The sequence below is a fragment of the Anopheles moucheti genome, chromosome 3, assembly GCF_943734755.1.
Source record: "Anopheles moucheti chromosome 3, idAnoMoucSN_F20_07, whole genome shotgun sequence".
Taxonomy (NCBI): domain Eukaryota; kingdom Metazoa; phylum Arthropoda; class Insecta; order Diptera; family Culicidae; genus Anopheles; species Anopheles moucheti.
The window spans coordinates 39,080,777-39,105,166 of record NC_069141.1 but is presented as its reverse complement, the minus strand read 5'-3'; the positions used below and the strand labels follow the sequence as shown (position 1 = coordinate 39,105,166).

At 42.4% G+C, this 24,390-nt stretch overlaps 1 protein-coding gene across 1 annotated transcript; it reads right to left on the bottom strand.

Moving 5' to 3' along the window:
• Nucleotides 1–1,986: 1,986 nt before the first annotated feature.
• Nucleotides 1,987–14,153, bottom strand: LOC128301424 (proton-coupled amino acid transporter-like protein pathetic). The gene is made up of 4 exons (XM_053037889.1): nucleotides 13,995–14,153; nucleotides 4,077–5,089; nucleotides 3,847–4,003; nucleotides 1,987–3,783 (listed from the first exon to the last, which is right to left on the bottom strand). Exons 1-4 carry the CDS (start codon nucleotides 14,046–14,048, stop codon nucleotides 3,523–3,525), a joined length of 1,485 nt encoding a protein of 494 aa, XP_052893849.1. The 5' UTR covers nucleotides 14,049–14,153; the 3' UTR covers nucleotides 1,987–3,522.
• Nucleotides 14,154–24,390: the final 10,237 nt, after the last annotated feature.

The window sequence follows — 24,390 nt, the reverse complement described above, 5'->3', positions numbered from 1 at the left end:
CCATTCCTTTATGTTTTGCTTGTTTGTACAATACAATACAATACAAAATTGATCATGTGACAATCTGCTTAAAGGTATTGCGAATCGCTTGGACAGTAAGGGAAGGAAAGGAAAATAAATTGTACGGGGTTAGTGATAACGTGTTATTGCAGTAGTATAGCAGAAGCGATCGAGAAAGGACGTCTCCATACACGGAGCAATAAAAATATAGAAACGAAGGACACATCGTAAGGGTTGAATATTTTGAATCTTACACAAACATTACTGATATAGTGATATCTTCTTCTTCGGAAAATTAGCTTTTCCTGTACTGCGATTTGAAGTGATTTTATGCTAATTTGACTTGGGAATATATGTGTCGTAGATCAGAGTTTTCTATGCTTATATTTTAAACATAAAACTTCACATGCTGTTTATAAACCAGTTATGCGAGATAACTATAAGTTATGCATATCACCTGCATTCTCGGTTTATACGTTATCTAAGCCATATGCAGTGGCAGAGCTAAAGGTAGGAAGAATAATTCTCATCCGTCGTCTAAACGGGCGCGGCAGAAAGTAGAGTGTGTAAAAAATGTTTTTATAAGCAGAATGTGGTACAAATCCAGAGCTGGTAAATCTCAGGTCCCCAAAAGCGTAGTCACTAATACGCCACTAGAACAATAGCATGCCCATCGGATGGCGGCAGGTGGTGTTGATTGATGGTTTATGCAGGTGTTGAATCATTCTTCAAATGGCTATTATAGTTTAACTGATTATCTCTGCTGACGATTGTGCATCCTGACAGTAGAAGATACAAAAGAGAACCGATACGACAATTGAATGTATCAACGCATGAAGTCGGACGTACCTGAAATTCAAAGAATGCTTAAAAATTATTTTTCTAACCTTTTTGAAGTGGATTTCGAAATTTTCGCATTAAAAAAGTTATAACAGTTTTCCAGTTATTGACTTAATCTGACATTTTCAATAAGGTACTATCAGATTATTGGCGAGGCACGATGATGTGCTTGGTAGCGGCATCGGTTCTACACGACAGTATCTACGCAAAATCTCATCCGAACCGTTTGCTTTCAGAAAATACAGACTAAGGCCTAGCAATTCTAATGAGAAAAACCATATTGCGTTTGTGATTATTTGTGTTTAGTGTAGAATTTTCAAATAATAGCTTCTAATAATTTTGCTCGTTCAAAATGTTTTATTCCTCACATCAAGAGGCAACTGTTTGACATATCCCACATAACATAATAGCGGCTTTATGTTTTTTAGTAGTTAACCGACTGATGCATGTTCTTTTACTGTTAATCATTATTATAGATCTCTTGAAATAGTACTCATTCAACAAAATTTATTTAACATCTTAAGGTCTGGTACAGCGGCTATCAAACACATAGGAAAAGTTAACAAATCTCATGTACAATATTTGGTCAAATTACAGTTTGAAAAAAATGAAGCAGAAATTTCCAATTTCTTAATTAAAAGTAATCAGCTAGACAACGATTTAGCGCAGCTTTGCTACATTTTTTACATCAATCCGACTTATAGATCGATAGATAAAAGCTTTACAACACGTCAACAAATTTCCATAAAAAATGTTTCGCAAACCCGGGAATATGATTGTTGAACAATGTATATTTGTATGGTTGTCTTCCGTTAACGGAATATGTAAATAAACTGAAAAATATGCTTCCAACATATAACGGGCATTTTGGACTTAAACCGCTAAATGCGTTTTGTTCGTTTGTGTTCGAAAAGTCATGTTGCGAACGTGCTCCGGCACAGAGTTGCAGATCAGTTTTTTACACTGACATATAGGTGGCGTTAGTACAGGAGCACTGTCGCAGAGCACATGAATCAATTTGAATTTGATTTTAACGGTTTGTGATTCGGATTAATTTCGGTTTGAATGAAGTTTTCACATTTTCTATTCAAGTTTAGCAGTTTTTTTTATCACTTCTACGATAAGCAATAAGCAGAACTCGATATATTGAACTCAATTTCTGGACATGTAAAAGTCGATATATTTATTGAAGAATAGTCTGATATATTCATTCGGAAAATATAAACAAAGCATAAAGTCATTACTTACAGCGAACTACTAATACGTCTAGAAATCTAGAATTCTGCCCTTACACATTACACTACGTAGTCATTTGCAAAAACAACCATTTCAATGCACTCTACTATGTATAAGACCTGCTACGGTAGAACTGTTAAGCTATGAAAATACATGTTTTATTTGTGCGCAACGCCCTGGATATAATATTCGATGGAAGACTGTTTTCGGCTGACATGTTTGGGTGTAAAGTGGTTAAGCTTGTTGTAAATCTACCTGCTGCTACTGTCTTTTTAATAGGTCTAAATATTTGTGTTACGCTGGCAGCCCTCAGGAACTGTCACATTTACCATGTTTATCGATTAACAAGCTACTAAGTGTACTAAAACTGTAATGGCAAAACGTTCTCCGGTGCAAAGTCCGCTAGGAACATTCCCTCTCGCACGTTACGCCCTTAGGGTGTGTAGGTTAAAAACAGTAGATAAATATTCATTCCGACCAGTGTGACACTGAGCCTGAACACATCTCTTACATGCTACAGCAACACTCAACATCACATTTTCCTGTCCATTAAACACTGGGCACATGACTCTCGGTGGCCAACCATGCGAAGCTTCATCCACCCCATTCCTTTGTGTACGTTATCGGTAAACAAGTCTAGTGAGATTATTCTACTGCAATGGCGTTTGTGGCACGCGTATATTACTAGGTTGGTTAATTTCTTCCCACGTGTAACGTGGCTACAGCGTTCCTAAATGTCCTAATATGGGGCATAGTTTTATTCGATCCACACAGTGCGCATCGCAAACACAAAAGTTACACCAGCTATGCCTTTCACCGTCGCATTTTATCGCAGATATGGTTTTCCGAATCAGATTCGGACTGTGTGTACATACTTAACGATAACGAACAGGGATGTAATGGGACAGGTGTCTAGTGGTGAAAATGGAATTGGATTCGAAGGAACCCCGGGTAGTGGGGAGAAAACAAAACGGCAGATAATTGGGAGAAAGTAAAGGTTAAGATGGTACCGGTATGATGACTTAAGAAAGTAAGAAATTCAAAATGTTAACACAAGGAAGCGCACGCTCAGGCAGCTCAGGACCTGCTAGCGCAACTAAAACGACGTCATTGATACAACGAGATCCTACAGTTGATGAAAGACGGTAAAGAATACCAGAGAGCGGTCGGATGTGTGATGCAATCTGCTGCAACAGATCCGTTGCTCCTAATGCATCGATCGATCAAAACAGCTCGCAGACGATCGGATGCACTTCCGGTGCGGAAACTCGGGCTCAAGTCGTTCGCATCTACGGCTGCCGCGTTTCGCGGATCTACCCTACAAAAAGTATGCAGCTGATGGCAGAATCCAGAACACACGGCATGTGTCGCGCTGTGATGCACGGTATCCCGCCACGCCAGAGGAGTTCGAGTGGGATGAAAGGTGTTGACGGTGTGTCGGCAGCCTTACACTTCTTCGAGATGCTCCGAGAACTCCACTATGCTGACGTAAGTGCCGGTAACGAAACCGACCACACCGAACAGGATGAGAAACAGATTCTTCCACAGCATCCAATTGAATCGTCCGAAGCCGGGCTTTTCGTAGAACGTAACCAGCTCAATGACAGCGGGAAACATTAGACCAAGTGTGCTCAGACACACAGCCCCAATGAGTGTGATGAACGGTCCCAAGTTGGGTAGGGCGGCAGCAATTATTACGGTAAGGATCTGCGAGAAAATGGATCGTTCGTTAATGCTCGTCGGTGATATAATGTTCAGATAGCTACTTACCACTAGGCCAATTCGTAGAGTGTACTCAGCAGCGTTCTGGTGCTCGTTGAAGTTTCCTTTGATGTTTTTCCAGATGATCTCCATGGGCACGTAGAACTGAAGCGCATAGGTAAGGAAGATGGCTACCGCAATCATGAGCTTTACCATTTGAGCCAACCTGTTATCAAAAATCGAACTGCATTAGCACGCCGATACCTGCAACTATATGTTGAGCATTATGAGACACTTACACATCCTCCACCGGAAGATTCAACGTGATGCTGCCCTTGGTATCTTCTCCATACTTCAGGTAGCCCAAAAAGCCAACAGTAGCATACAGCGTAACCACAACAGACATTCCCGTATTAAGCACGCCCGGACATCCAATAAAGTTCTGCGGGTTCTTCATGTTGTTCTCCAGCGACATAACTACGCCGATGCCCTCCAGCGCGAAAATGACAGTGCCGAAGAACATTGGCATATGTTGAACTTCGGCGATAGCTTTACGGTCCGACATAGCTGGCAGATCGGTGACGATGTAGTACAGTGTGATTCCAACACCGGCACCAATCAGCACGTTGGCGATCAGCGAGAACGGTGTCAAATACTTCAGCTTGCGGATCAGGTTCAGCAGGATCAGTGGAACCAACATAATCAGGATGTAAATGCGCACATCCCAGTAGGAATGAGTGTAGTGGTCCACTACCTGCTTCAGATTGGTGGCCACAAACACGATGTAGATGCAGCAGCAACCGATCAGATCGATCACCAGGAACAGGTTGATGATGAACCGGGCAAGCCGAGAGTATTTCTTCAGCTGCTCCGGTCCGGCAAGGAACGCAACCTCCGCGACATCAGCAAACCCCAGCGATGGCATCTGTGCGCGCCGGCACAAGATGTGCGAACAACGCACCAGGATATGGATGCAGTAGGTACAAATCGCACCAATCGCAACCGTGGCAATCAACCCAAACCACAGCCCGGCGTTCACGAATGCTAAGGGCATGGCAAGAATTCCCGACCCGAGCGAACCCTTCAGCAGATGGACCAGCGTATCCATGTCAGTGGTCGGGTGCGTCACCTTGCGGTTTTCGAACGGGTTGTACGTGCCCGCCTCTTCGTCATCCTTGATCAGGTCCACCAACGGTAAGGTGGAGCCGGCGGCCGTCTGTGCCGGTACATCGTTTAGCTCGGACTTCATACGACCGAAAATGTATCCAGTGAGCTCGGACTTGCTACCTCCGGTGAGCTGCGGACGTATTTGCTGCAAAAAAACAAATAGAAAAGTTAAAAGGTTAGAAGAGCTAGAGCATTATCACGTACCAGTTTATAAATTTGAGTAGCTTCAAAGTTGCCAAATTCGAAATCGATATTTGTAGAATTTAGACACACTGAATTTGGAATAACAACAAGATAGAATTTTTTATTCCTGCACCAAAACCAAAAAAGACATTCTGACCTTTTTAAACCTACTTAGATTGATGACAGGATTTCTAGAATGCAGCTGTTTGTTTGTGTTTGAGCTTTATTTAAATTTATAAGCGAAGGTCACTAAGAATTAAGAGCATGCTGATTCAAAGTTCTTCTTACAGCTCTATTCTTGTGGATAATAATTACCGCGAGAAGGATCATTGTCGGACATTAACCCAGGAAAAAGTCTAGCAAATACCGTGTTTTTCACTTTTAAACCTTTGACCATGAATAATTTTGGCATGCACTGGCTACACTTGTCACAACCTTCCGATCTATTTGCAATCTGTAAGACCGGCGCATGCCGGTGACAATAATTCATCTGATTTGAGGTTAATGATCTCATTAACATGATTGCAAGATTACGGAAATGGGGGTCGTGAATCATAGCGTAATTTGAATCACAGACCAATGCTCGGTAGGATGTAACAACCCTAACAAGGCAATGAGTTTCTGCACACAACCACTACAGTTTCTTAGTCTCCTGATACGTCATCGTAGTATGACCTCGACCTTCCCTGGGCCGTTTGATTGTGTCTATGGTTGCTCGATCGTTCCGTAAACGTTGCCGAAATGCATTTGTTTCCCAAGAGAGATGCGTGTTTTGGTGGTAGTTCAACAACTAAAGATGTAGCGCAAGCGCATCCATCACCTGCACTTTGCTGAAGAATTTCTATCACATTCGGCGCGCAGGCTGCCTGATGCATTGGTTGCGTCGAGAAATCTAGGTCAGGCACGTTCCGTTTGGGCGTGGATGCCGAGATCTTGATCTGACTTCATCCGAAATCGTTGGGAGCCATGTGGTTGCTCAGTGAGCGCATGCGCAATTCGGCACGCATCAACACTGTGCACGTGCGATGTCTACGAGATCCACACGCAAAGGCAAGCATTAGAACGCACACGTGTTTGTTCGCATTTTAACGCTCAGCGCACGGAGTTCGAACGGCTAGATCCGAGAGACACATTTGGGGGCGAACTACATCAGCTAAATTCCTCTCGGATCAATTCATCTTTGGATGTGCGGTTCCATGGCATAAAACTTGGAGTTTTTTTTTGTACATAAAATGTAAACAAACCGAACCTCCTGTTGAGTGCGTTGACTGCGCTTTGCCCATCCGCAACGGCATCAAACCCAGCTTAAGCTGTTTAGAACCGGACTGGTTTGGTTTTTTGTTTCTTTTTCCGCATCCGCAAAAGCCAATAAAGTAACGCGCGTGCGTTTGGGATGTTTATTTTTAAGAAAAGCGTTGTACAAAACAAAAAATCGCAGCACTGAAAACCCGTCCGCTCGGTTTGGTCAGCTCGGTAATGTTGGTAACGCACCGAATGTCGCGTGCTCGTGTGAAATGTCGCTTTGTTAATTCCTTGCCACGACGTGATCCGGCCCTAGGTTAATTTGCTCTCATCAAGGCGTCGGTAGGCGGATCGCGGAACGATCGCGTGCACTCGTGTCTCAAGATCGCCAACAGATCTTGACACAAGATTGTGTCAAGTTTAAAATACGAATATCGGGGAGACATTGAAAATCTCTCAACCGAATTCGTGTTACACGTGCCCGCTCCGCGTTTGCATCCATCGCCCCGCTGCTGATACGGTCAAAACGATGCAGCAAACCGTGACACTGCTGGGAGAACTTTGTTGTCCTGTGCAGCGAATGGACAATTTGATACCTTCCCCGTACGTAAGGACAAAGTGTCATGCATCCCTGTGTCACCGGCGTTCGGGTTGGATGATTGGTTCTGGTTGGTATTTTGCGTTGCGTCCCAATCGTCACGTACATAACGACGCGCTTCTCCCTGATGTGTGATCTAAATTTGGAATATTTCCTACAGCCGGTGGTTGACTGTACGATGCGAAAACTCCTACGACGCGCTCAATGTCGCACCATAGAAAGATCTTTATTTGCCTCGCTGAGCTGGTGCCACAAATATGTGTGCATTTGTTGGGGATGTTTTTTTCCTACTCGCTTAATTTTCTCTACCCATTGATCGTACACTGATCAGCGAAAGGCAGCTGCTGGAACACGCATTCTTCAAGAACGTCAAACACGCTTCATCAGCTGGATCGGTCTCAATAATTGTTTATCCATTGGCGCCACAGGATTGTGACGCAGCATCATCACAATGCGCAATGGGTTGGGGTTGTGGTGGTGGTACGTGGGCCTATTTATTATTAAACGATCAAATCTGTTCCGCTCGAGATTCAATTAATGAAGACGGATTGCCAATTTTGTCGATTGAAGCGCAAGCAAAAATAGCTCTCATCGAAGGCTATTGACAGGAAGCGAATGGTTGGAATGCCAATGGCCAAGCACGATGGTACTGTTTGTGCCTGCGTTTACGTTATTTTAAGGATGCTTTAATTAATCATGCTATTGTTTTTTAACGGCCACCTTGCACTATAAATCATTCCCCAATCTGCCCACATCCGTTCGGTAATGATCGTAGAGAGGTGAATGTGAAGCAGTGTTATACGAAAGGTGTAGTGAATGGTGAAAGTCGGTAGGTTGTGTAGGATGTTAAGAAAATAACTTCCATTCATTTGAACAAACCTTCAGCAAAGCGAATATCATACTCGAGAGTACAAATGCACCTGCTCGGCCTGCCGGAAGATCAAACGCGCCTGGGCAAACCTTCGTGACATTGTTGCATCGCTGCAACTCTCACGATCAATGAAGTGTACTTCAAAAAGCGTAGAAATGTCTCACCTACACTTGGAATTAACACCATTTGGAAAGATGAAATAACCACAACGACACGTTTCACTGTTGAATTGCCATTTTCCGTTCCGAGATCGATTGTAGCGGATACATACACCATTCTAAACAGCTAAACAATAGCTCATTTGTAAGCACGTGGCTGATGAACATGAGTATTGCAATAGAGAAGCAAAAAAAAAAACGCTTGTAACAGCACAAATATTAATAGTGAAATAAACATGTTGTACCAGATTATTCACATTGGTGACGGTTTCTGGGGCAACAACCAAAAAAGAAATAATGCCTCCTACCGGGAGGTATGTGTCATTGTTGTGATTAGCGTATTAGTCATAAGTTTCGTTATTTGTTCGCTGTTTTGCTAGAAACCTAATAAGACCGATTATTCCTTCTGGGGCATATTAATAGCGCCAATCATTATCCGTATATCCATACGCATGCGAGAGGAGTTAAAGTAATCGCTTTAACAACGGCAATTATATGCCTCAAGCCGGTTTGAACTGGTAAGCACAGTACAAGTGGACGATTTACCTCACCCAAGAACGTTTCGCTGTTTTCTTCAACCCTCTTATAGTAAAGTACAATCGGTCGGGGTTTTTTTTTTCTAATGTGGGCTACTCCATGTGGAGATAAACGTGCTGAATAAGAGCAACTTCTATCCTCGACCCAAGTCCAAGTCGATTCAATATTATGCTTTCAAAACTATTCTAGTCTTTGAAGATCGTTTTAGAAGAATGATTGTATTTAGAATTTTACAAGTTCACTACAAAATGTTCACAAACTTTGAAGCAACTCACAAAACTGGCTTTAAAAGAACCTCGCCACATTCTCGTCTCTTGTTTCCTATCACATTTATTACAATCAGCAAATTCTTGCAACACTATCGCAAAACAATGTCCACAAGCTATTTCCTTCAATGAGCTTTAAAACCAAACCACGCCTCTCGCTAATAAAAACTGGAAAAGAAAATGAAAATCAATAAAGGCTTAGACACCTTGAGAATTCCGTTGACGTTCCAAGCTGAAACGTCTGAGCGTCATATGATAGGAAAGTTTTTAACACATGAAAAGGTGCTTAACTTTAAGTTCACATTTCCTTGCGTTTCTTTTCTATGTGTGCCGTTTTGGAGCTCAGGTTCAAGCGGGTGTGCAGTGTTGGCAGCTTTTTTTTTGCGGAAGGAAGCGCACTGAAAACGAAACCCACATTCCCGTCGTCTGGATACTGACTGGGCAATTAATATGTGCATTTACAAACCGGGTCATTGTTTTTACACCCCAGACAGGCAAATGCGTCGATAGAAGCGTTCTATAGCAGGCGTTAGGTTTTGGCGCACTTTATACTTCCTAAGTGATTCTTGATGATCGATGTTCGTTTTCAACTTTTAAGTAAATGTTTAACAGTAATAATCTATATTTTATTAGCTACTTGTTACTGCGTGTCTTTCCATAACAGGTATCATGTAATTCAATTGATTACATATTGCGTAAGACGCTTACCTACAATGTACCAATCATCGTCTGGATCGCCTTCGTCTAGTGCATGATGGAAAAGAACCTTCTCAGGGGTCCTTCCTGGTATCGAAATCAATTATCTAATTAAGAACTTGCGCACACCGATTCTGGCCTTCCTTCTTAGTGCCTCTCACCGTCCCAGCATTTACCCGTATCTGTGCCGCTAATTTTCTCCTCTTTCATCGCCAATGGGAACCAATTATTGAACCGAAGCCGATAGGTGTAAAGTGTTCCACACTCCCAGGTGCTCCCGTTGCCTAGGATACGGCGCTAGAAAACCTCCATCACGGGCTGAAGTGATGTGTGAACAGAAAAAAAAACCAACACGAAGGTTAAATTACAGGTGGTCGAGCACCTATCTCGCAATCTCTGATAACGCGCACTCGTCGCGTATGCATCGGCCAGCGAGCCGGTTTGAAGCGGCCTCACAAGTCGCACGTGCGGAGTGTAAAGTTGTTAAGCAATCCGGTCCCAACCGACCACTCGGTAGAAGCTCGCGCGACATCAAGGCGGATTCAAGGGGCATTTGTGGGCCACCCGGAAGGAGACGCTTTAGAAGGGTTTAGAAGCATGGCTTAGTTTATACGATGCTACCAAACTTAATTCCTTCCTGTCATCGCAACGGAAACTTCAGCGAGTATACTTAGGAAATGCGTCTTAATACGAAGTTCCCCGAGGGTGACTTCATATTGGGGTGACAAAGTTTTGGGGTTTGTTTGCCTCGTCACGATACGGTAGCGTTTCAATGTCAAAAATGTATCTAATTGAGAAGAAGGACAGTACTATGTACATAGGCGCCATTTGGTAGGGCCGCCGGTTTAGGTTGGGGCGAACTGTAGCGGCTGATAAGAATTGCTCAATTTTGAGCTGTTTTTGTTTGAAACTGTGAATTGGATACATCGACATTGCCACGCATTATGTGCTGCGATAAAAGAATACAATGTTGGACATAAATATGTTTTGAAGTTCAAATAAAAAAGGGCAATTCAAAAAAAAAGTTAGATCGCGGTGTATTTACTCTATCTTCAACTCTCCCCTTCGTTGACTCTATAATATTGGTCAACTTCAATGGCAAAGCGGAAAAAGTTCATTCCTTCTCTCCGGAGTAAAATTCCCCTCCGTTTCGAATTGGGGAAAAATATAATGCGCCATACCATGACCTTGCCGAACGACTCTTGTGTGCGTGTGTGGTCCATAACTCCAACTCCTGGAACTCACCCCCTATCATCAATAGCAATCAAGACACATTCGCTACAAGGTATTTGCCACACAGAAGGAAACGGGCAGGGACGCTTGCGCTTGTACCGTTCCTGCCATAACCACAACAACTTGTACGCCAGTGAGGTAGGCATGGCAGGGAAAGGACCAGCGGAATGGTTTCACTTTCAATATAAAACATTGCACGGCGTGGAGAGCCGCCTTCAAAGAAAACTAACGGCGCAGTTTGGTGTTTGGCAAAGAGGAGTCATACAAAAAATTAACACTGCTTCTGGACACGGATGCAGAGATTGTGGACCACATACACTGGAGCAGAAATTCGGGCAGGATGTATGATGCGGACAGAAAAAAAAAACATTCTCCTCAATCTGATTGTACCCTAACGTCCTTAACAAACCAACAACCCAGTGGATGAGACAAACGGCACGTATACAACCAGTACAAATGGCACAGTTACTCAATTACTGACATTTCGATGAATGAAGCAGTAAATCGAGGCAGACAGTTGCAATTCGCTCTCGGCGAACTCGCACAACGTGGCCAGCACACTTGGAATGAGCAACAAAAACTGGAATAAACAATTTAAACGACTGCTACAATTGATTGCCTGCAAATCGTTCGCATGTTGCAGCGCACGTGGAGCAAAGTTGATTGGAGTTCCCGCGCCACGTGGAAATGCAACGTAAAATTAGAATTGGAAGTATCGCTACGCTAGGGGAATTTGATATTTATCTTGTCACCTTCCCAACGACCCGTTTTGCTGCTGGCTAGACTTTGTGATCCTGATTGACATCCTCTAAAGGGATATCCCCTCCGGAGGTGGAGTACATCATCACGAACTACAATTTGCAAGTTGACACCTACCATCTCTACTTCAATGTGGTACTCTCTTTCAAATACAAGCCTTTCGATTAGTGCAATGAGTTTAGAACAAGAGTTCCATCGACATTCGTGAGGTTTGAGAATTCTCGTTGTGCAAGTGCATGTTGTCATTGGTCATCTTCTCATGCATCACATCGTAATTAGCGATTTGCGTTTTGCAAAGCGACGAACCTCGCTACCGATTGCGAATGATTGTCACATGGTCTCATACTATACGCGATCCACTTGGAAGATTCAGGCAACGTGCTTATCTCGTGCCCCGTACTACAAAGTGGCGTGCCAGAGAAAACGGTTAAAAATAGGCAACTCATAAATTGTGCCGCCTGTGTACGTCGTTTTGTACCGCTTTTCCCAGATATTTTCACCCGGTCCTTTGTGCCGGGGTTGTGCGGATAATTTGCGATCTCAGGCGTGCAAGGTCGTTCGAAGGATTTTTTCAACGCCAAAAACCGAAACAAATATGTGGCGTCGGCGTCAGATGGGACGGTAAATACGCATCGGAAAAGCTCGTATTCGTATCCCGGTTCCGATCAGCAGGGTGGGACGAATGGACTCGACCTGCAGAAAAAAAAAACCAAAACAGGACTCACGTCCGATCTGTGCGTCATCCCGCGTACGTTAATGTCCAAATCGCGCGAGCAAAAAGAAAAAAGAAACAAGAATGCAAGAGGCCTGTCATGTACAATGCTATTTTTGGTGAAAAGCGTTATTTACGTTTCGTCTACCACAGTCCGGCGTTAGTGATATTTTTACCCCCGCCATGGCAGTTGTCTTACCCCAGCGCAAAAAAAAACGGAATGATCGTTTGGGTAATAAATATACTAAACAGACACCAAACATTGTGCGGCCCTGTGCGATAATGCTGATCTGCAGAGAACAAACGATATTACATAATTCTAAGGGACACTACTGACGATATATTTATCCCGCCCAGAACGAAAGCAAACCGGCTCGATCTGAATCGTCACAAACATTGAATGCCATCCGGCTTTGCATCCGTAATACCGGTGCCAAAAGGAACGCATGAACCGTAACTAACGGCTTGGCTGGTACGATCGCAATTTACAATCACCTTCAACCTGAACACACCTGGACCAGGGTGAGCATGGATAGTCAGCAGGAAACACTCATCTTAACCACAACAAAGTTTATTAATCCGAACTCACTTATTGCAGTTGAACTCGCCCTACTACTGCAGCTAAAAATGGCAACAGTGATGAAAACAAGCATTCTTTTGCACCAATTAAGCATCCCGCGTTCGTCCATCTGTAGCTTGGTTCGAATATTGAAGAGGTTTATCAGCGTTCAATCAATCGATTCTGCTCGATAAGGAATGCGGACCCCACCGTATATCATGAATGCGTAAAAACGTGCACTGATTCTTATCTATCGAGGCGTGTGGCATTTGCTAGCTCTATTGCTCATTTGCTAGCAAATAGGCGGAAATGTGAGGAATTCGCCTACTAATGACATCGGCACAGGAAGTGCCCTTCCCCGAGCTGACGGATCGTGTGGTGCTACATGGTGCTACTGCAAGGTAATCCTACATTTTGAACCAGTTGTGCATTCTTCCACCTTTGCGCCGATCGGCCAAAATCAAAATAAACCGAAGCTTACTTCCGATTCGATGTTCGACACATTATTGCAACTAGACAACGGTGGATAAATTACGCACACCGGTAAGCACATTCGCCACTGGTGCCGGTAATGAACTTTTATGGCCCATCATCAGTAGATAGCAATCAGAGCTCCCCGGAAATTGAGGTTGCGAATTGAATTTCTAAGCTTTGGTACTTTTCCTAAGTAGTAGCCCTACATCTTCATGAAACTAGACTGCGTCGGACAATGATCGTGAAGTGCAAAACTTTTACCTTGCAAACCGTAGGTGACATCGTTTCCAAAGCATTTATGCATATTCAGAAGATGCCGCGAACTCGTGTTCAGTTTACTGCAATAATCGTCTCAGTTAGCGAGAAGCGCCCTTGGGTGAGTTAGTTCAAACATTTCAAACAAACATACGCGCCTCTGCGGGACGCATTCCACGTGATCTGCCCTGCTTCGGAAGAAGTGCCAAGCCGGAATTGCAGTAAGCGCATGACGATCCACGCTTCGTTGATGGTTAAAAATTCTTCGAACTAAAGCCACACCGGTAGGGCCGGTTAATGAAACCACTATGAACAATGAGAGCCCCAAGTCGTCCACTTGCTATATATAAACCGATATAGCAATTCGTTTCTCCACACCAGATCTCCACTGTTTACACTTATCAGCTTACAAACCAACACCTGAGCTCGCAAATAAACACTACCTTACTGCGCACTGTTAAAACCACCGTGGAAAACAAACAATTCCCCACATTCGCTACTACTTACGGTATACTCCAGATGCTGTACCCGGCCGGGTGTTTTCTTCTTGTAATTATCCATGGTTATTGCTTACAGCCGCGATCAATGCTTTGCCCGTCGTCCGTCAAACGATCAAGTGTCACCGTGAAGATGCACGACCAGAATAACCTAAGTATCCTCCAACGCGATGTTCAAATCTTCTCACCTCACTCACGACGCTAAAAACGGATATCGCACAATGATCGTGGCCTTTCTCGTGCTCACTTGCAACCTGCCACGAACCGCTAACTTTCTTTTCCTCTACCAACCGGCTATTTCCCACACCTCACGGCTCTTCACGGATGTGTGTTTTTTGTGTAGCACGTATTTTTCGGTTAATGTCGAATTTCCTCCCCTGGGTGCAGAGGAAATGGTGCACGGTTTCTTGTTTTTCGCTTTTCCTCAGTTTAATTTTCCACAATATTGTTAAAATCTGTGTAACGCTTCACGCCACACCGCAGGTCGGTCATAGGCCGCGGTTTATTGCGATTCGGAGTGCGCGACTTGCGGTTTTCCCCTTTGGGCAATGCGAGCAGTGTGCGTCCGTGTTCGGCGATGTTTCGCTGTACAATGGGATGCCGGGCACCGTGTGCAGCCCCTTTAGTGTCGAGCGACGCTGTGCGTTTGGGGAGAACAATTCGACACGTCGCGTCGCGTTTGCGCGGCAGGCACTGTCGGCGATAGTTCGCGTCGCTCGAAAGAGAATGCTCCACCAGGGATAGTGAGAAAATGACGTGTAGAGGTAGAAAAGTATTCATTCGGTGAGTGGGTGAAAATGTTTAACTATGACCATCTGGTTAGATAAAGCATTTAAAATGTAAGAAATGTGCACACAAAACGCAAGGTGATTCAAATGGTTGGAACTAAACACGTTTTCGAAGTTTCACGAATCTTCTCGAACATTCATTCGAAGCATTCTGCAGATTTTAACAATTCCCTTTTGAACGATATTTATTATTAAGTCTCTTTCCCATTTTCTATTCGTAAACATTCCCCTCCATTCGACACATACAACCTGCCGTTAAGCGGTTCATCTGCTGATGTGTTTTGGTTTTCTCTTCTGGTTGCAATATTTCCTGTGTTACGTCGCTGGTCCACTGAAGTATGCTGACATTATACAATAATATCAGAAATTTAAATAAAAGCTGAATTTAACTTTTATCACATATTTTTACTTCTTCGTTGTTTAATCGATCTTTAAGATTCTCATAAATATGCTTTACTTTTAATGCTTTTCAGACATTTTTATTTCATTTTTTGATAATCGAATTATGTATAAATAAATATAATAGACAAATAAATAAATAATTTATAAATTTTTCATTTTCTTGTACAAAATAAGTTATTAAAGCAATTCAGGCGCTTTATCTACATCATGTAAGGGTAGTAATGGGAAATAACCCACAAAGAACACTTCATGATGCAAGACATGTTTCTTGCAGTACAGATAAGATACTCTTCTTCATCAACTACAAACTAAATAAGTGGTAGTGTATATTATCTTGCTCAAATATTGTATCAGCTGTATTCATAGGAATGATAAATATTAATTTCATGAATCATTTCTCGCATTTCTTCAAATGGAATAACGATGATGACAGAGCACAAGTAATATGATGGGAGTCACTTATACTGTTTTATTGCTGTATTCCTTTACAGGACGCATTCTACTCGGCTTACACTCAGAAGAAAACGAACTAAATGCCCTTACGACGGCAAAACGACGTGCTGCTTCCCAACCCTGCTGGTACCACTCCATCCGTTTATGGTTTCAAAAATGCAAAAAAGGCTCAAATTTGACCATCCACTAGCCTTTCCCCACATTCGATCGTTTTTCGCGGGACGGTGCAGCTAGACCAGTTTGTTTTTTGCAACGAACATCGGTAATAGCCACAGAAATAAACGCCGGCCCCTGTGTTCGGACATAATAGCGATGGCAGAAAGCCCAGGGGAGGTAGTGATTGTGCGAAACGATTGGTGGGTACGTTCGGTACGGGAAGGAAGCTAAAACATTAACCCGCGGTGTCTAGGTTTCGGTGCGAGAGGATGCAACACCTGAAAGAAAGAAGGGTCCGATACTGGTTGAAACCAGTTTTGGTGCCAGTTGCTGTTCCACATTCTTACTTTTCTTAGGTACGTTCGGCAGGTTTCGGCATGGCATCTTCACGCCAAAGCAAAGTCCTTCATTCCGACCGACCCCAAGGAGCAGGTGATGAGGGCCAGTGTCAACGGGGGGGTTCGACAAAAGCATCACGGTTTCGTATGCGCTCTTTTCCAACCACTGTTGCTTCGGGGAAGATATTTTGGCTTCACAATTCGCACGGTGCTCCGCGGTGGAGCCTCAGGCCTGGGAACGAAACAGTGGAAAATTCCCAAAACATCGCGCCATGGTGTGCGTGTGCGGCCAGGTTGATTGTACTCTTGGTGTGCCCCGAAGGAAAGGGGAATTTTTGAAGCACGAAAGACTAACGCTTTGATATAGCGATACTGGACGGACCTAGTGACCGGTGATCAACACTATTGAGTGATCGATACGAGTATTTAAGCGAATTCACTTAACTAACGCAGAGTCCGTACCGAATTCAACTTGAAACAATCGAAGGCCTCAGCTTCAAGTTTCTTCATTTAGAATCGTTTTAGGAAAGCTTTTTTTTTTTGGCTGTACTTTCTTGGGAAGTACGAAAATCAGCAAATCAGAGCGCAGCATCAGTTCCACCAAGACGACACTGAATGCGGTACCAAAGGTCGATGCTGACCGATGTGTGCAGCTTGATTGCCAATCAATTGGCCGCCGGCAATGCTGCTTCGAACTGGCGCCGGTTTAAGGCGGATGGAAATTGGCAGAGTGGCCTGGACGAGATCAGATCTGCTGCGACTGGCTAGTCACGATCAATTTGTTCAATTGAGTTGCACTGGCTTTAGACGCGTATTGTTCGCAACATATTCTTGTGCATATTTGTATACTATACTTCATTTTTGTTTTAAATTTAATGTAATGCTTCAGTTATTTGCACAACTTTTTAATAAATCTCAAATATGTTTTATTTTTTTGTCTTTTGTTGACGTCTTAAATTGTAGAATAAACTAATCGCTTTTTTTATTTTCCGAGAGCAGCTTGAAAATTCTTAATCTAATTTTCGATAAAATTTAAAAAACACATTAATTCATTGTTATTGATTTATTATTACCACGTAGCCGGATATTCAGCCCTTACTACGGGGGTTTGATGCGGATGGGATTTTGCCTTGGTTCTATCGTGTGAAGACTGGCGTCCCTACCAATAAACCACCGGACCGCGTCATTTAAGCATTGTGTCAAGGTTGTAATAATTTGACAAAGTTTCTTAACTAGTCTTTTTGTGTCTTAACTTTTTTCCTAAGTATACTAATATCAAACTACTTGCTATCCCGTCGCACACGAACCCATTAAAATCGTATCCGCTGCACGTCGATCTTACCCCATGCACCTACGTTAGCATAAATTCATTCATGCTGTTCCTGCGTCGTAAGCACGTTTTGCTTTCCACGCGCATAACAGATCTTGAGGGCTTTGTCACACGCATCGTTTGCATATCTTATAAGTGCATCGATCACATTAAAATGGCGCTAGGGTGCAGGAAGCAGTGAGCATGTGTGTGTTGGGCGAAAACTTTCCATGACGTCACTGTTCGTTCCAAATGCTCCAACAAAGTTAAGCCTATGCTGCATACTGCGGCACACCAAGCACCTTCCCTACTGCTATCCCTTCCACGATCAGTTGAGTAAAAATCTTCGTCAAAGGGAGGGACCGACATCATCGTGCAATGTGTCGCGTAAGGTAACGCGACAATATTTCTATTTGCATTTGAAACGCCACAGAGCGCGAGAGAGAACCGTTGTAACAGATACCGAGCGTTCATTGAGGGTGCACTGTAAAGGAACTTTGGTCATGTAAGACTGGTTCAAATATGTGTATTTATTGAAAAAATAGAATGAAACGGTTGCTTTAAAACACCAAAAAAATACAAGTGAAAAAATCAATCAATGTGTGTTCAAAGTGCCAACAAATAATGTAAGTTTAAATCTTGTTGAAATAGTACTACTGCTAAATAATCAAAGAGGTTCCCTAGTTTAACAAAAGAAAAATGTTTATCCGAATATTTCAATCGCGTTGAAACTGTGCCCACCATTTATATTTATGCTGGTCCAATAGTAAATCATGAATGTGTTCATCGCGTGAATGTTCATTTCATAGAGAAACGGTGAATGTTGAGAAACACTGACAATGTACAATGGGTATTTTGTCATGTGTTAGTGGACAAATTATGTACTCATCAAGTTGTGAGCAAAAACTACAAAAATAATAAAAAATGTTTTCTGTAATTTCTTGTTACGTAATTTGTAAATCTACGATTTTCTGTATTATTTAATCAAGGGTAGCACGTACATGACTCATACAACTAAAATTTATTTTTTAATTACCATAATACATCTTCCTTGATCTAATACACCAGGGATAAAGTGATAATTCACGTTTAATAGAAGGGAATATGTCACAACCAATGTCAATTGCGTGTATTATAATCTGTATATTTGATCTACTACATCCCAGCGTACAGCGTAAAAATACTCTCTTTATTAACACGTTAAATGCCGCATCACCCGATTTTAGGTGATGGCTAGGGTTGCCGCCTGGCACTATCATCCAAAAATGGGTGATGTGCTATGCAAAAAGCCAAGCATGCTTTAACAACGGCCCACGTGATTTTTACGATTTTTGACACGATGCTGAATGTGTTAAAAGCTTAATTAAAGTGTCCTATTTATTTTTAATGACACCATTTGGTAATTTAAGAGAGCCTTTAGTGTCAGTTGGTCTCCTCGTTGATCATTTTAGTTCTTTTTTGTTGTGTGTTTAGTGTCCAAGGTACGGATTAAATCAAGTTGACAAATTGAGCGTTACAACTGTTGAAATTTGCATTTTATAGGAAAAAAATAATATAAAAAACCGTAAGAATATATTTTGCAATAAATTCGACCGGAACGGTGTATTGTTAGCAGCGTCGGCTTTCACACAAGTGGCCAAAACCCCAGTCAGACCCATCCCCCGTAAGCATGATAGACTATCCAACTACGGATAAATAGTAAATGGATAAATCCAGCTAAAGGGGTAAATAATAAAGCAAAGACCTCCTAAAACTGTTCTGCTAGTAAAGAAAATGTAAAATAACCGTGTCATTTGATATTTGAATAAACAAAGCAAAAACTTTTCTTGGAAAAAAAATGTTTACTCTTTAGAATTCTTGACTCCTGAAAATTGTAAACTACCAACAGAGCCTAATTTTGAGATTTTATTTATTTATTTATTTATTTATTTATTTATTTATTTATTTATTTATTTATAATTCATTTTAAATTATACATTTTATTGACATTTAGGTTGAAATGTTATACCCATTTAATATAAAGAGATTTACTATGCGAACAGACTGTTCTTATGGAAATAATAAACAGTTTATGCAGTACACAACAGTCTGATGCTTATTTATTCTGATGTTAGCTATAGCATTAACTATAAACAGTAGTGTTAACTTTGCATAAAAGGATTCTGCATTTGGACAACAATAAATGTAAATGTGAAAATGAATTGTTGTTTGTTGGTTTATTGCTACATATCACGTATTAAATTTAACATCGAATGGAAATAATATGATCTCTGCTCAGTTACAAGATCGACCCATGTATAGTAAGGTGAAGCGATTTAGTAAGGTGAATAATTAAAATAATTTAATTAAAATTTAATTTTAATCCGATTTTAGGTTAATGATTAATTATGAAATTGATTTTGTATTTTCATACCAAACCGTTCATTGGATTGTTTACATTGAAGATTATAATGGCATTGAGTCATATCAGAACCACATATTTTGGGGATGTACATTTAATACTCTTAATAAACTCTCTCCCTATTCTTATTACATGAATTGGATTACCCTGTTTAAAGGACGACTAATTTTTACATAAGTAATTAAGGTTTAAAGCAATATTCTGATATTTTTGTTTAACCGACATGATTTAATTTCTACTATTTGGTTTCAGAATACACACAAAAACCCGTTTCCATTAATATACGCTATTGTTTACTTAAAGCAAGTAAACTATCTCCTATTATCGAAAGGTTTAACGAACACTTATGCAACGTTCTGTATTTATCTTCTCTCATGCAGCCACTAAGCAAATACGCGTGATTGCTTCACGCAACGGTTCCACGCCAGTAACAAACTGGGCACATCATCTACGGTTTAAGTTTTCAAACAAGAACCCAAATTTTGTTCAGTACTTTTCCATTTAACTCGACAATGGCCTACTAACCTTGTATCTAACCGATAGCGACCTCTGAAGAAGCAGCACAGTTCACTCAAAGCGCTCACCTGCATGGCGTGATTCTGCCTGTCACAGCTATACAGCAGCACGCCATACAGTCTGCTATAGCACAACATCGTAGCCCGCAAAGGCAACCCGCATTGGCTGAAGGACTAGTTCAAGATCACCAAGATCGATATAGGTTGTAATACTCCACCAACAACAGATGCTCGATCGAAAAGAAATCATTAAACATACAACAAACAGAAACGATCTTCTGGAATACTGATTCATTCCTTCCCGCACCGACATTCTCATCCTGCAACCTTCGCGCGGTGCCTGTGCGCGATGCGGTAATAAAATTGCTGATCTTTCACAGATTTTGGTTAAAAACCACTTAAATTTGCATTTTATCCGCCGACACGAAGCGAGCGCTACTCACCTTCGGACGATCCGGTGATGGAGACTGCGAAACGGCTTAATCTTGGGAAACCTTTCACTGAAACGGTTGCGACACAAGCTTCAGCACGAATGCGATGTTAAACTTCACTAAACGGGTAACGTTGTCAGCTATTTTACACTTCTACAACACACTAATCCTTACGCGGAAAGAAGGAGTCAACCAGCAAGACAACCGATTTGGCGAAATGTCTGGTGCTGTATAATGAATATCCAGTGAGGAGAAATGTCTGAAACGGTGCGCTGTCGAGGCTCGACTGATCGACAACTTTAGGGTCCGTCCCATGTCCGTCGGCAACGGCCTGTCCTGTGTTCGTGTGTTTTGCCCAGCGGTAGGGGTAGTTGAAAATTTATGCACAACATTCCGCCAATACCACTCTACGCCCAGAACCTTAACATCGGCAGCCAACTTTCGGCGTGTGGTGCAAAAACCAGCAACATGAGATCCGATTGTGAGATTGTTGGTTGAATTATTTTGTTGTATTTTTCCTAATTATCTTTCGGTGTGTGCTGTTTGCAACCTCACCCAAAGCGTGAAATTTGATCACATAGTGCCACCGGGCACTAGAGCAAATCGTTTCAAGCTGCGTCGCGATCGTGATCCTCTTCGCCACTCATCTGTTGCTGTATCTGTTGGTATTGGTGGAACATCATTTCGATGATCATAAAGTTGCCGAATGTCGATGACCCACCATTCGCGCTGCCATCTTCATTCATCCCCGTCAACAAAGCGTGGAGTGAATAATTTTCGGTCGGTGATTGTTTACCTACAAGTGCAAACGGCCTATTGACGTGGGATCGCACCCCTTCGAACAAGGGCGTTCGTGTTGGTTTGATCACATTATACGAGGAGCAACAGCGGAGACCACCTACGGAATGGAACGGTGTCGAGGAAAGGGTACGCTCACATTCGGTGGGTTTTATGAATGAAATCGCATGCTCGCTAGGGCACGGATGGTATCCAGCATCGCGTCGTGTACTTTCACCCTGCACAATCAATTTCAATCTGGGCTAGTTGACATTTATTGCGTCGTTTTGTGTGCGGATCTGGCAAATTTTGGCAGAACGGGTTTGTCTATTGAATTAGGTGAAAATCACGGCACGAATTGTATGGCCACCGTACGCAGTCGCAAACTATTCATTAGACAATAGAACGTTGCTTCCTTTAACGCGGCTTTAATTCAATTATTTAGCATACAAATTGCATTTTAAGGGAGTAACATTAATAACAATTGCAAAATCACATTCGAAACATTGCTTTTAGAAGTTCCAATTTAAGCTACTAATTTAAATGTGATCGTTCACTGGAAAGTGAACTGTGAAATAGTGTCCAAGCGAACGAGACAATCAACAATTTATGTTGATTTAGTTGATCATTCACTATGCTTTTAAATTTGTAATTAAATTTAAAGAAATCAGAGCCTCGTATTAAATCAAATTTTGGCACAATAAATACATATGTTTCATCATATCATTACCATTGACTTTGACCGATCATGATTAAGACAAATTACGCAACCACTAGCACTTGATTGATTTCATATCAATCACACACGATGAAGCATTTGGGGAGGATTTATTCCAACATTCCGATGACGGAAGTAATGTCAACGAATGGCCTTTGATTATCAATTCAATCGGAAAACTTCAACAATGAGAACCGCCCCCGTCATGTTGGTGGACAACAGTGAGAAGCAATCTGCATACCGTACACTAGTAGCTGCCCTACAACAATACTAATGGTAATAAAATTTATTCAAACCGCCAGGTCCGAATCAGCTGATCTGCACCTTCCTGAGGCACTGTTGCTATTGCACCCAGCAAACAGGTAAAATATCAGCCAGCGCGTATGCAAATGCTGTTTGGCAAATGTAGCAGGGTTTAAGTCGATCGCAGAACACCCAGCCATACATACACACACATATGGGGCGGGTGCGTTCTGTTGAGAATCTCGTAAATCGCCAGATCTAGCCGACGATCGTGAACCGTCGCCCCCGCCCCAGTCCAACGGTTGCGATTTGGTGATTTGAAATTTAAATTTTAAATTGCCACTAAAAGCCACGAGTCACTTGCGTTACGGGTGCAGGGGGTTCTCGTCGCCACTGGTAGCGTGTCCGACGATCGAGCAATATTCCGGTGCCGGGGTGAGATTGGATTAGCTCGTAAAGGTTGTCAGCAAATGGGTGAGGTCCAGTTTTTGTCAGCTACGTTAGATAAGATTCGCGTGGACTTGGTTGCCCCAAACGCTAAGCTCCATTTCGCCGGCCAGAATATATAAGAACGACGTTGCAAGGCTTTTAGAAGGGAAACGGTCTTCCTCGAAATAGCCAATTAAAGACCTAACGATACTATTTTGCACATCATGCAAACATGCAATCATCAGCATCAGAAGCTGCTGCTAGATCCTTTCGCTTACAGCTCATCTGGCCAGCAGGTGGTCCACGGCATGTGCAACGAACTGTGCTCTATTGTTTCCCGGAATACAAATGCATACGCGCGCATTTGGAATTCCGCGACGGACGGACGACTAAAAACAAGCTCTAAGACCATTCAACAACATCCGGTTGGCGAAGTGCCACGCAGCGCAACGTTACCGCCGCTTGAATTGAACCTGATTCCGGTAAAATGCGAAATTGCCCTTGCGTACATTACGCTAACGAGATAAAGGTATTCAAATCTGTTGCTGGCACTGTGCAACTACGAAGATCGAAGGCGCTACGGGAGCTGGCGAATGTGGTCAGCGCAAAGGACAAAGCTGGACAAAGTCAAATCCATTTGTACCGCCTCGCCTTCAAGGACTTGGTGAGATTATTTAATGTAAAACATAAGACCTCAAGGGAAACAGCGATCGCGAGGTGCAAGGGAGGTGATCCTGTTTGTTCCCCCAAAAAGAAAAAAACATACATATGTTCACACCAAATGTATATTTCATCAAAATTCCAGCAACTGTGGTGGGATTGATATGGCCTCAAGATTAGCGCACTTATGCTCAATTGAGGGAAATACTTTCGCCTATTGAGCTTCGGACTCTGGTTGACTTTGTGGCATTGTGGTGGATATTTTTGGAACATACTCGACATTTTTATTACGACGAACTTGGATTTCGGCAATTGACGGTAACAACGCTCTCCATTAGCTGACGTGTTTGTAATATTAATTTAAATGTATGGTAAGTTGTGATTCTTGAGCGTAAGTGATGGATATTACACAATGTAAGAAGAAGTATAGATATTTTCGTTAACACATTTAGTGCACGTGATTTGGAACCGGTGCAGTAACTTCCTTGCATGACATTAGTCGTTAAACGAAAATGTCACCGGCTGTCCACGCGTACCGGATATTAATTATCCTCCACCAACTTCATGATGTCATGATCGACGAAAGCAATTGCCTCCATTGCCAACGCCAATGTCCGTAATGAGCTGCGTGCTAGTACTTTAGAAAGGGGAAGAAGTGCGGATGCCGCATGTAAAATGCAAATTCCGATCACATGGCATGGATTTGTCAAAGCGGGAATTTTATTCATTTTTGTCGTTACCCTTGGCCTACGTACACGAACATGACGGATAGGCCACGTTGTCCTA

What these genes read in the sequence shown, in the direction of transcription:
- LOC128301424 (XM_053037889.1), bottom strand. Translation starts at nt 14,048, where the DNA reads ATGGATAATTACAAGAAGAAAACACCCGGCCGGGTACAGCATCTGGAG. An exon ending in TACAGCATCTGGAGTATACC is followed by an intron (nt 5,090 to 13,994) that starts GTAAGTAGTAGC and finishes GTTTTTTTGCAG; the next exon opens with CAAATACGTCCGCAGCTCAC. An exon ending in CTCTACGAATTGGCCTAGTG is followed by an intron (nt 3,784 to 3,846) that starts GTAAGTAGCTAT and finishes ATTTTCTCGCAG; the next exon opens with ATCCTTACCGTAATAATTGC.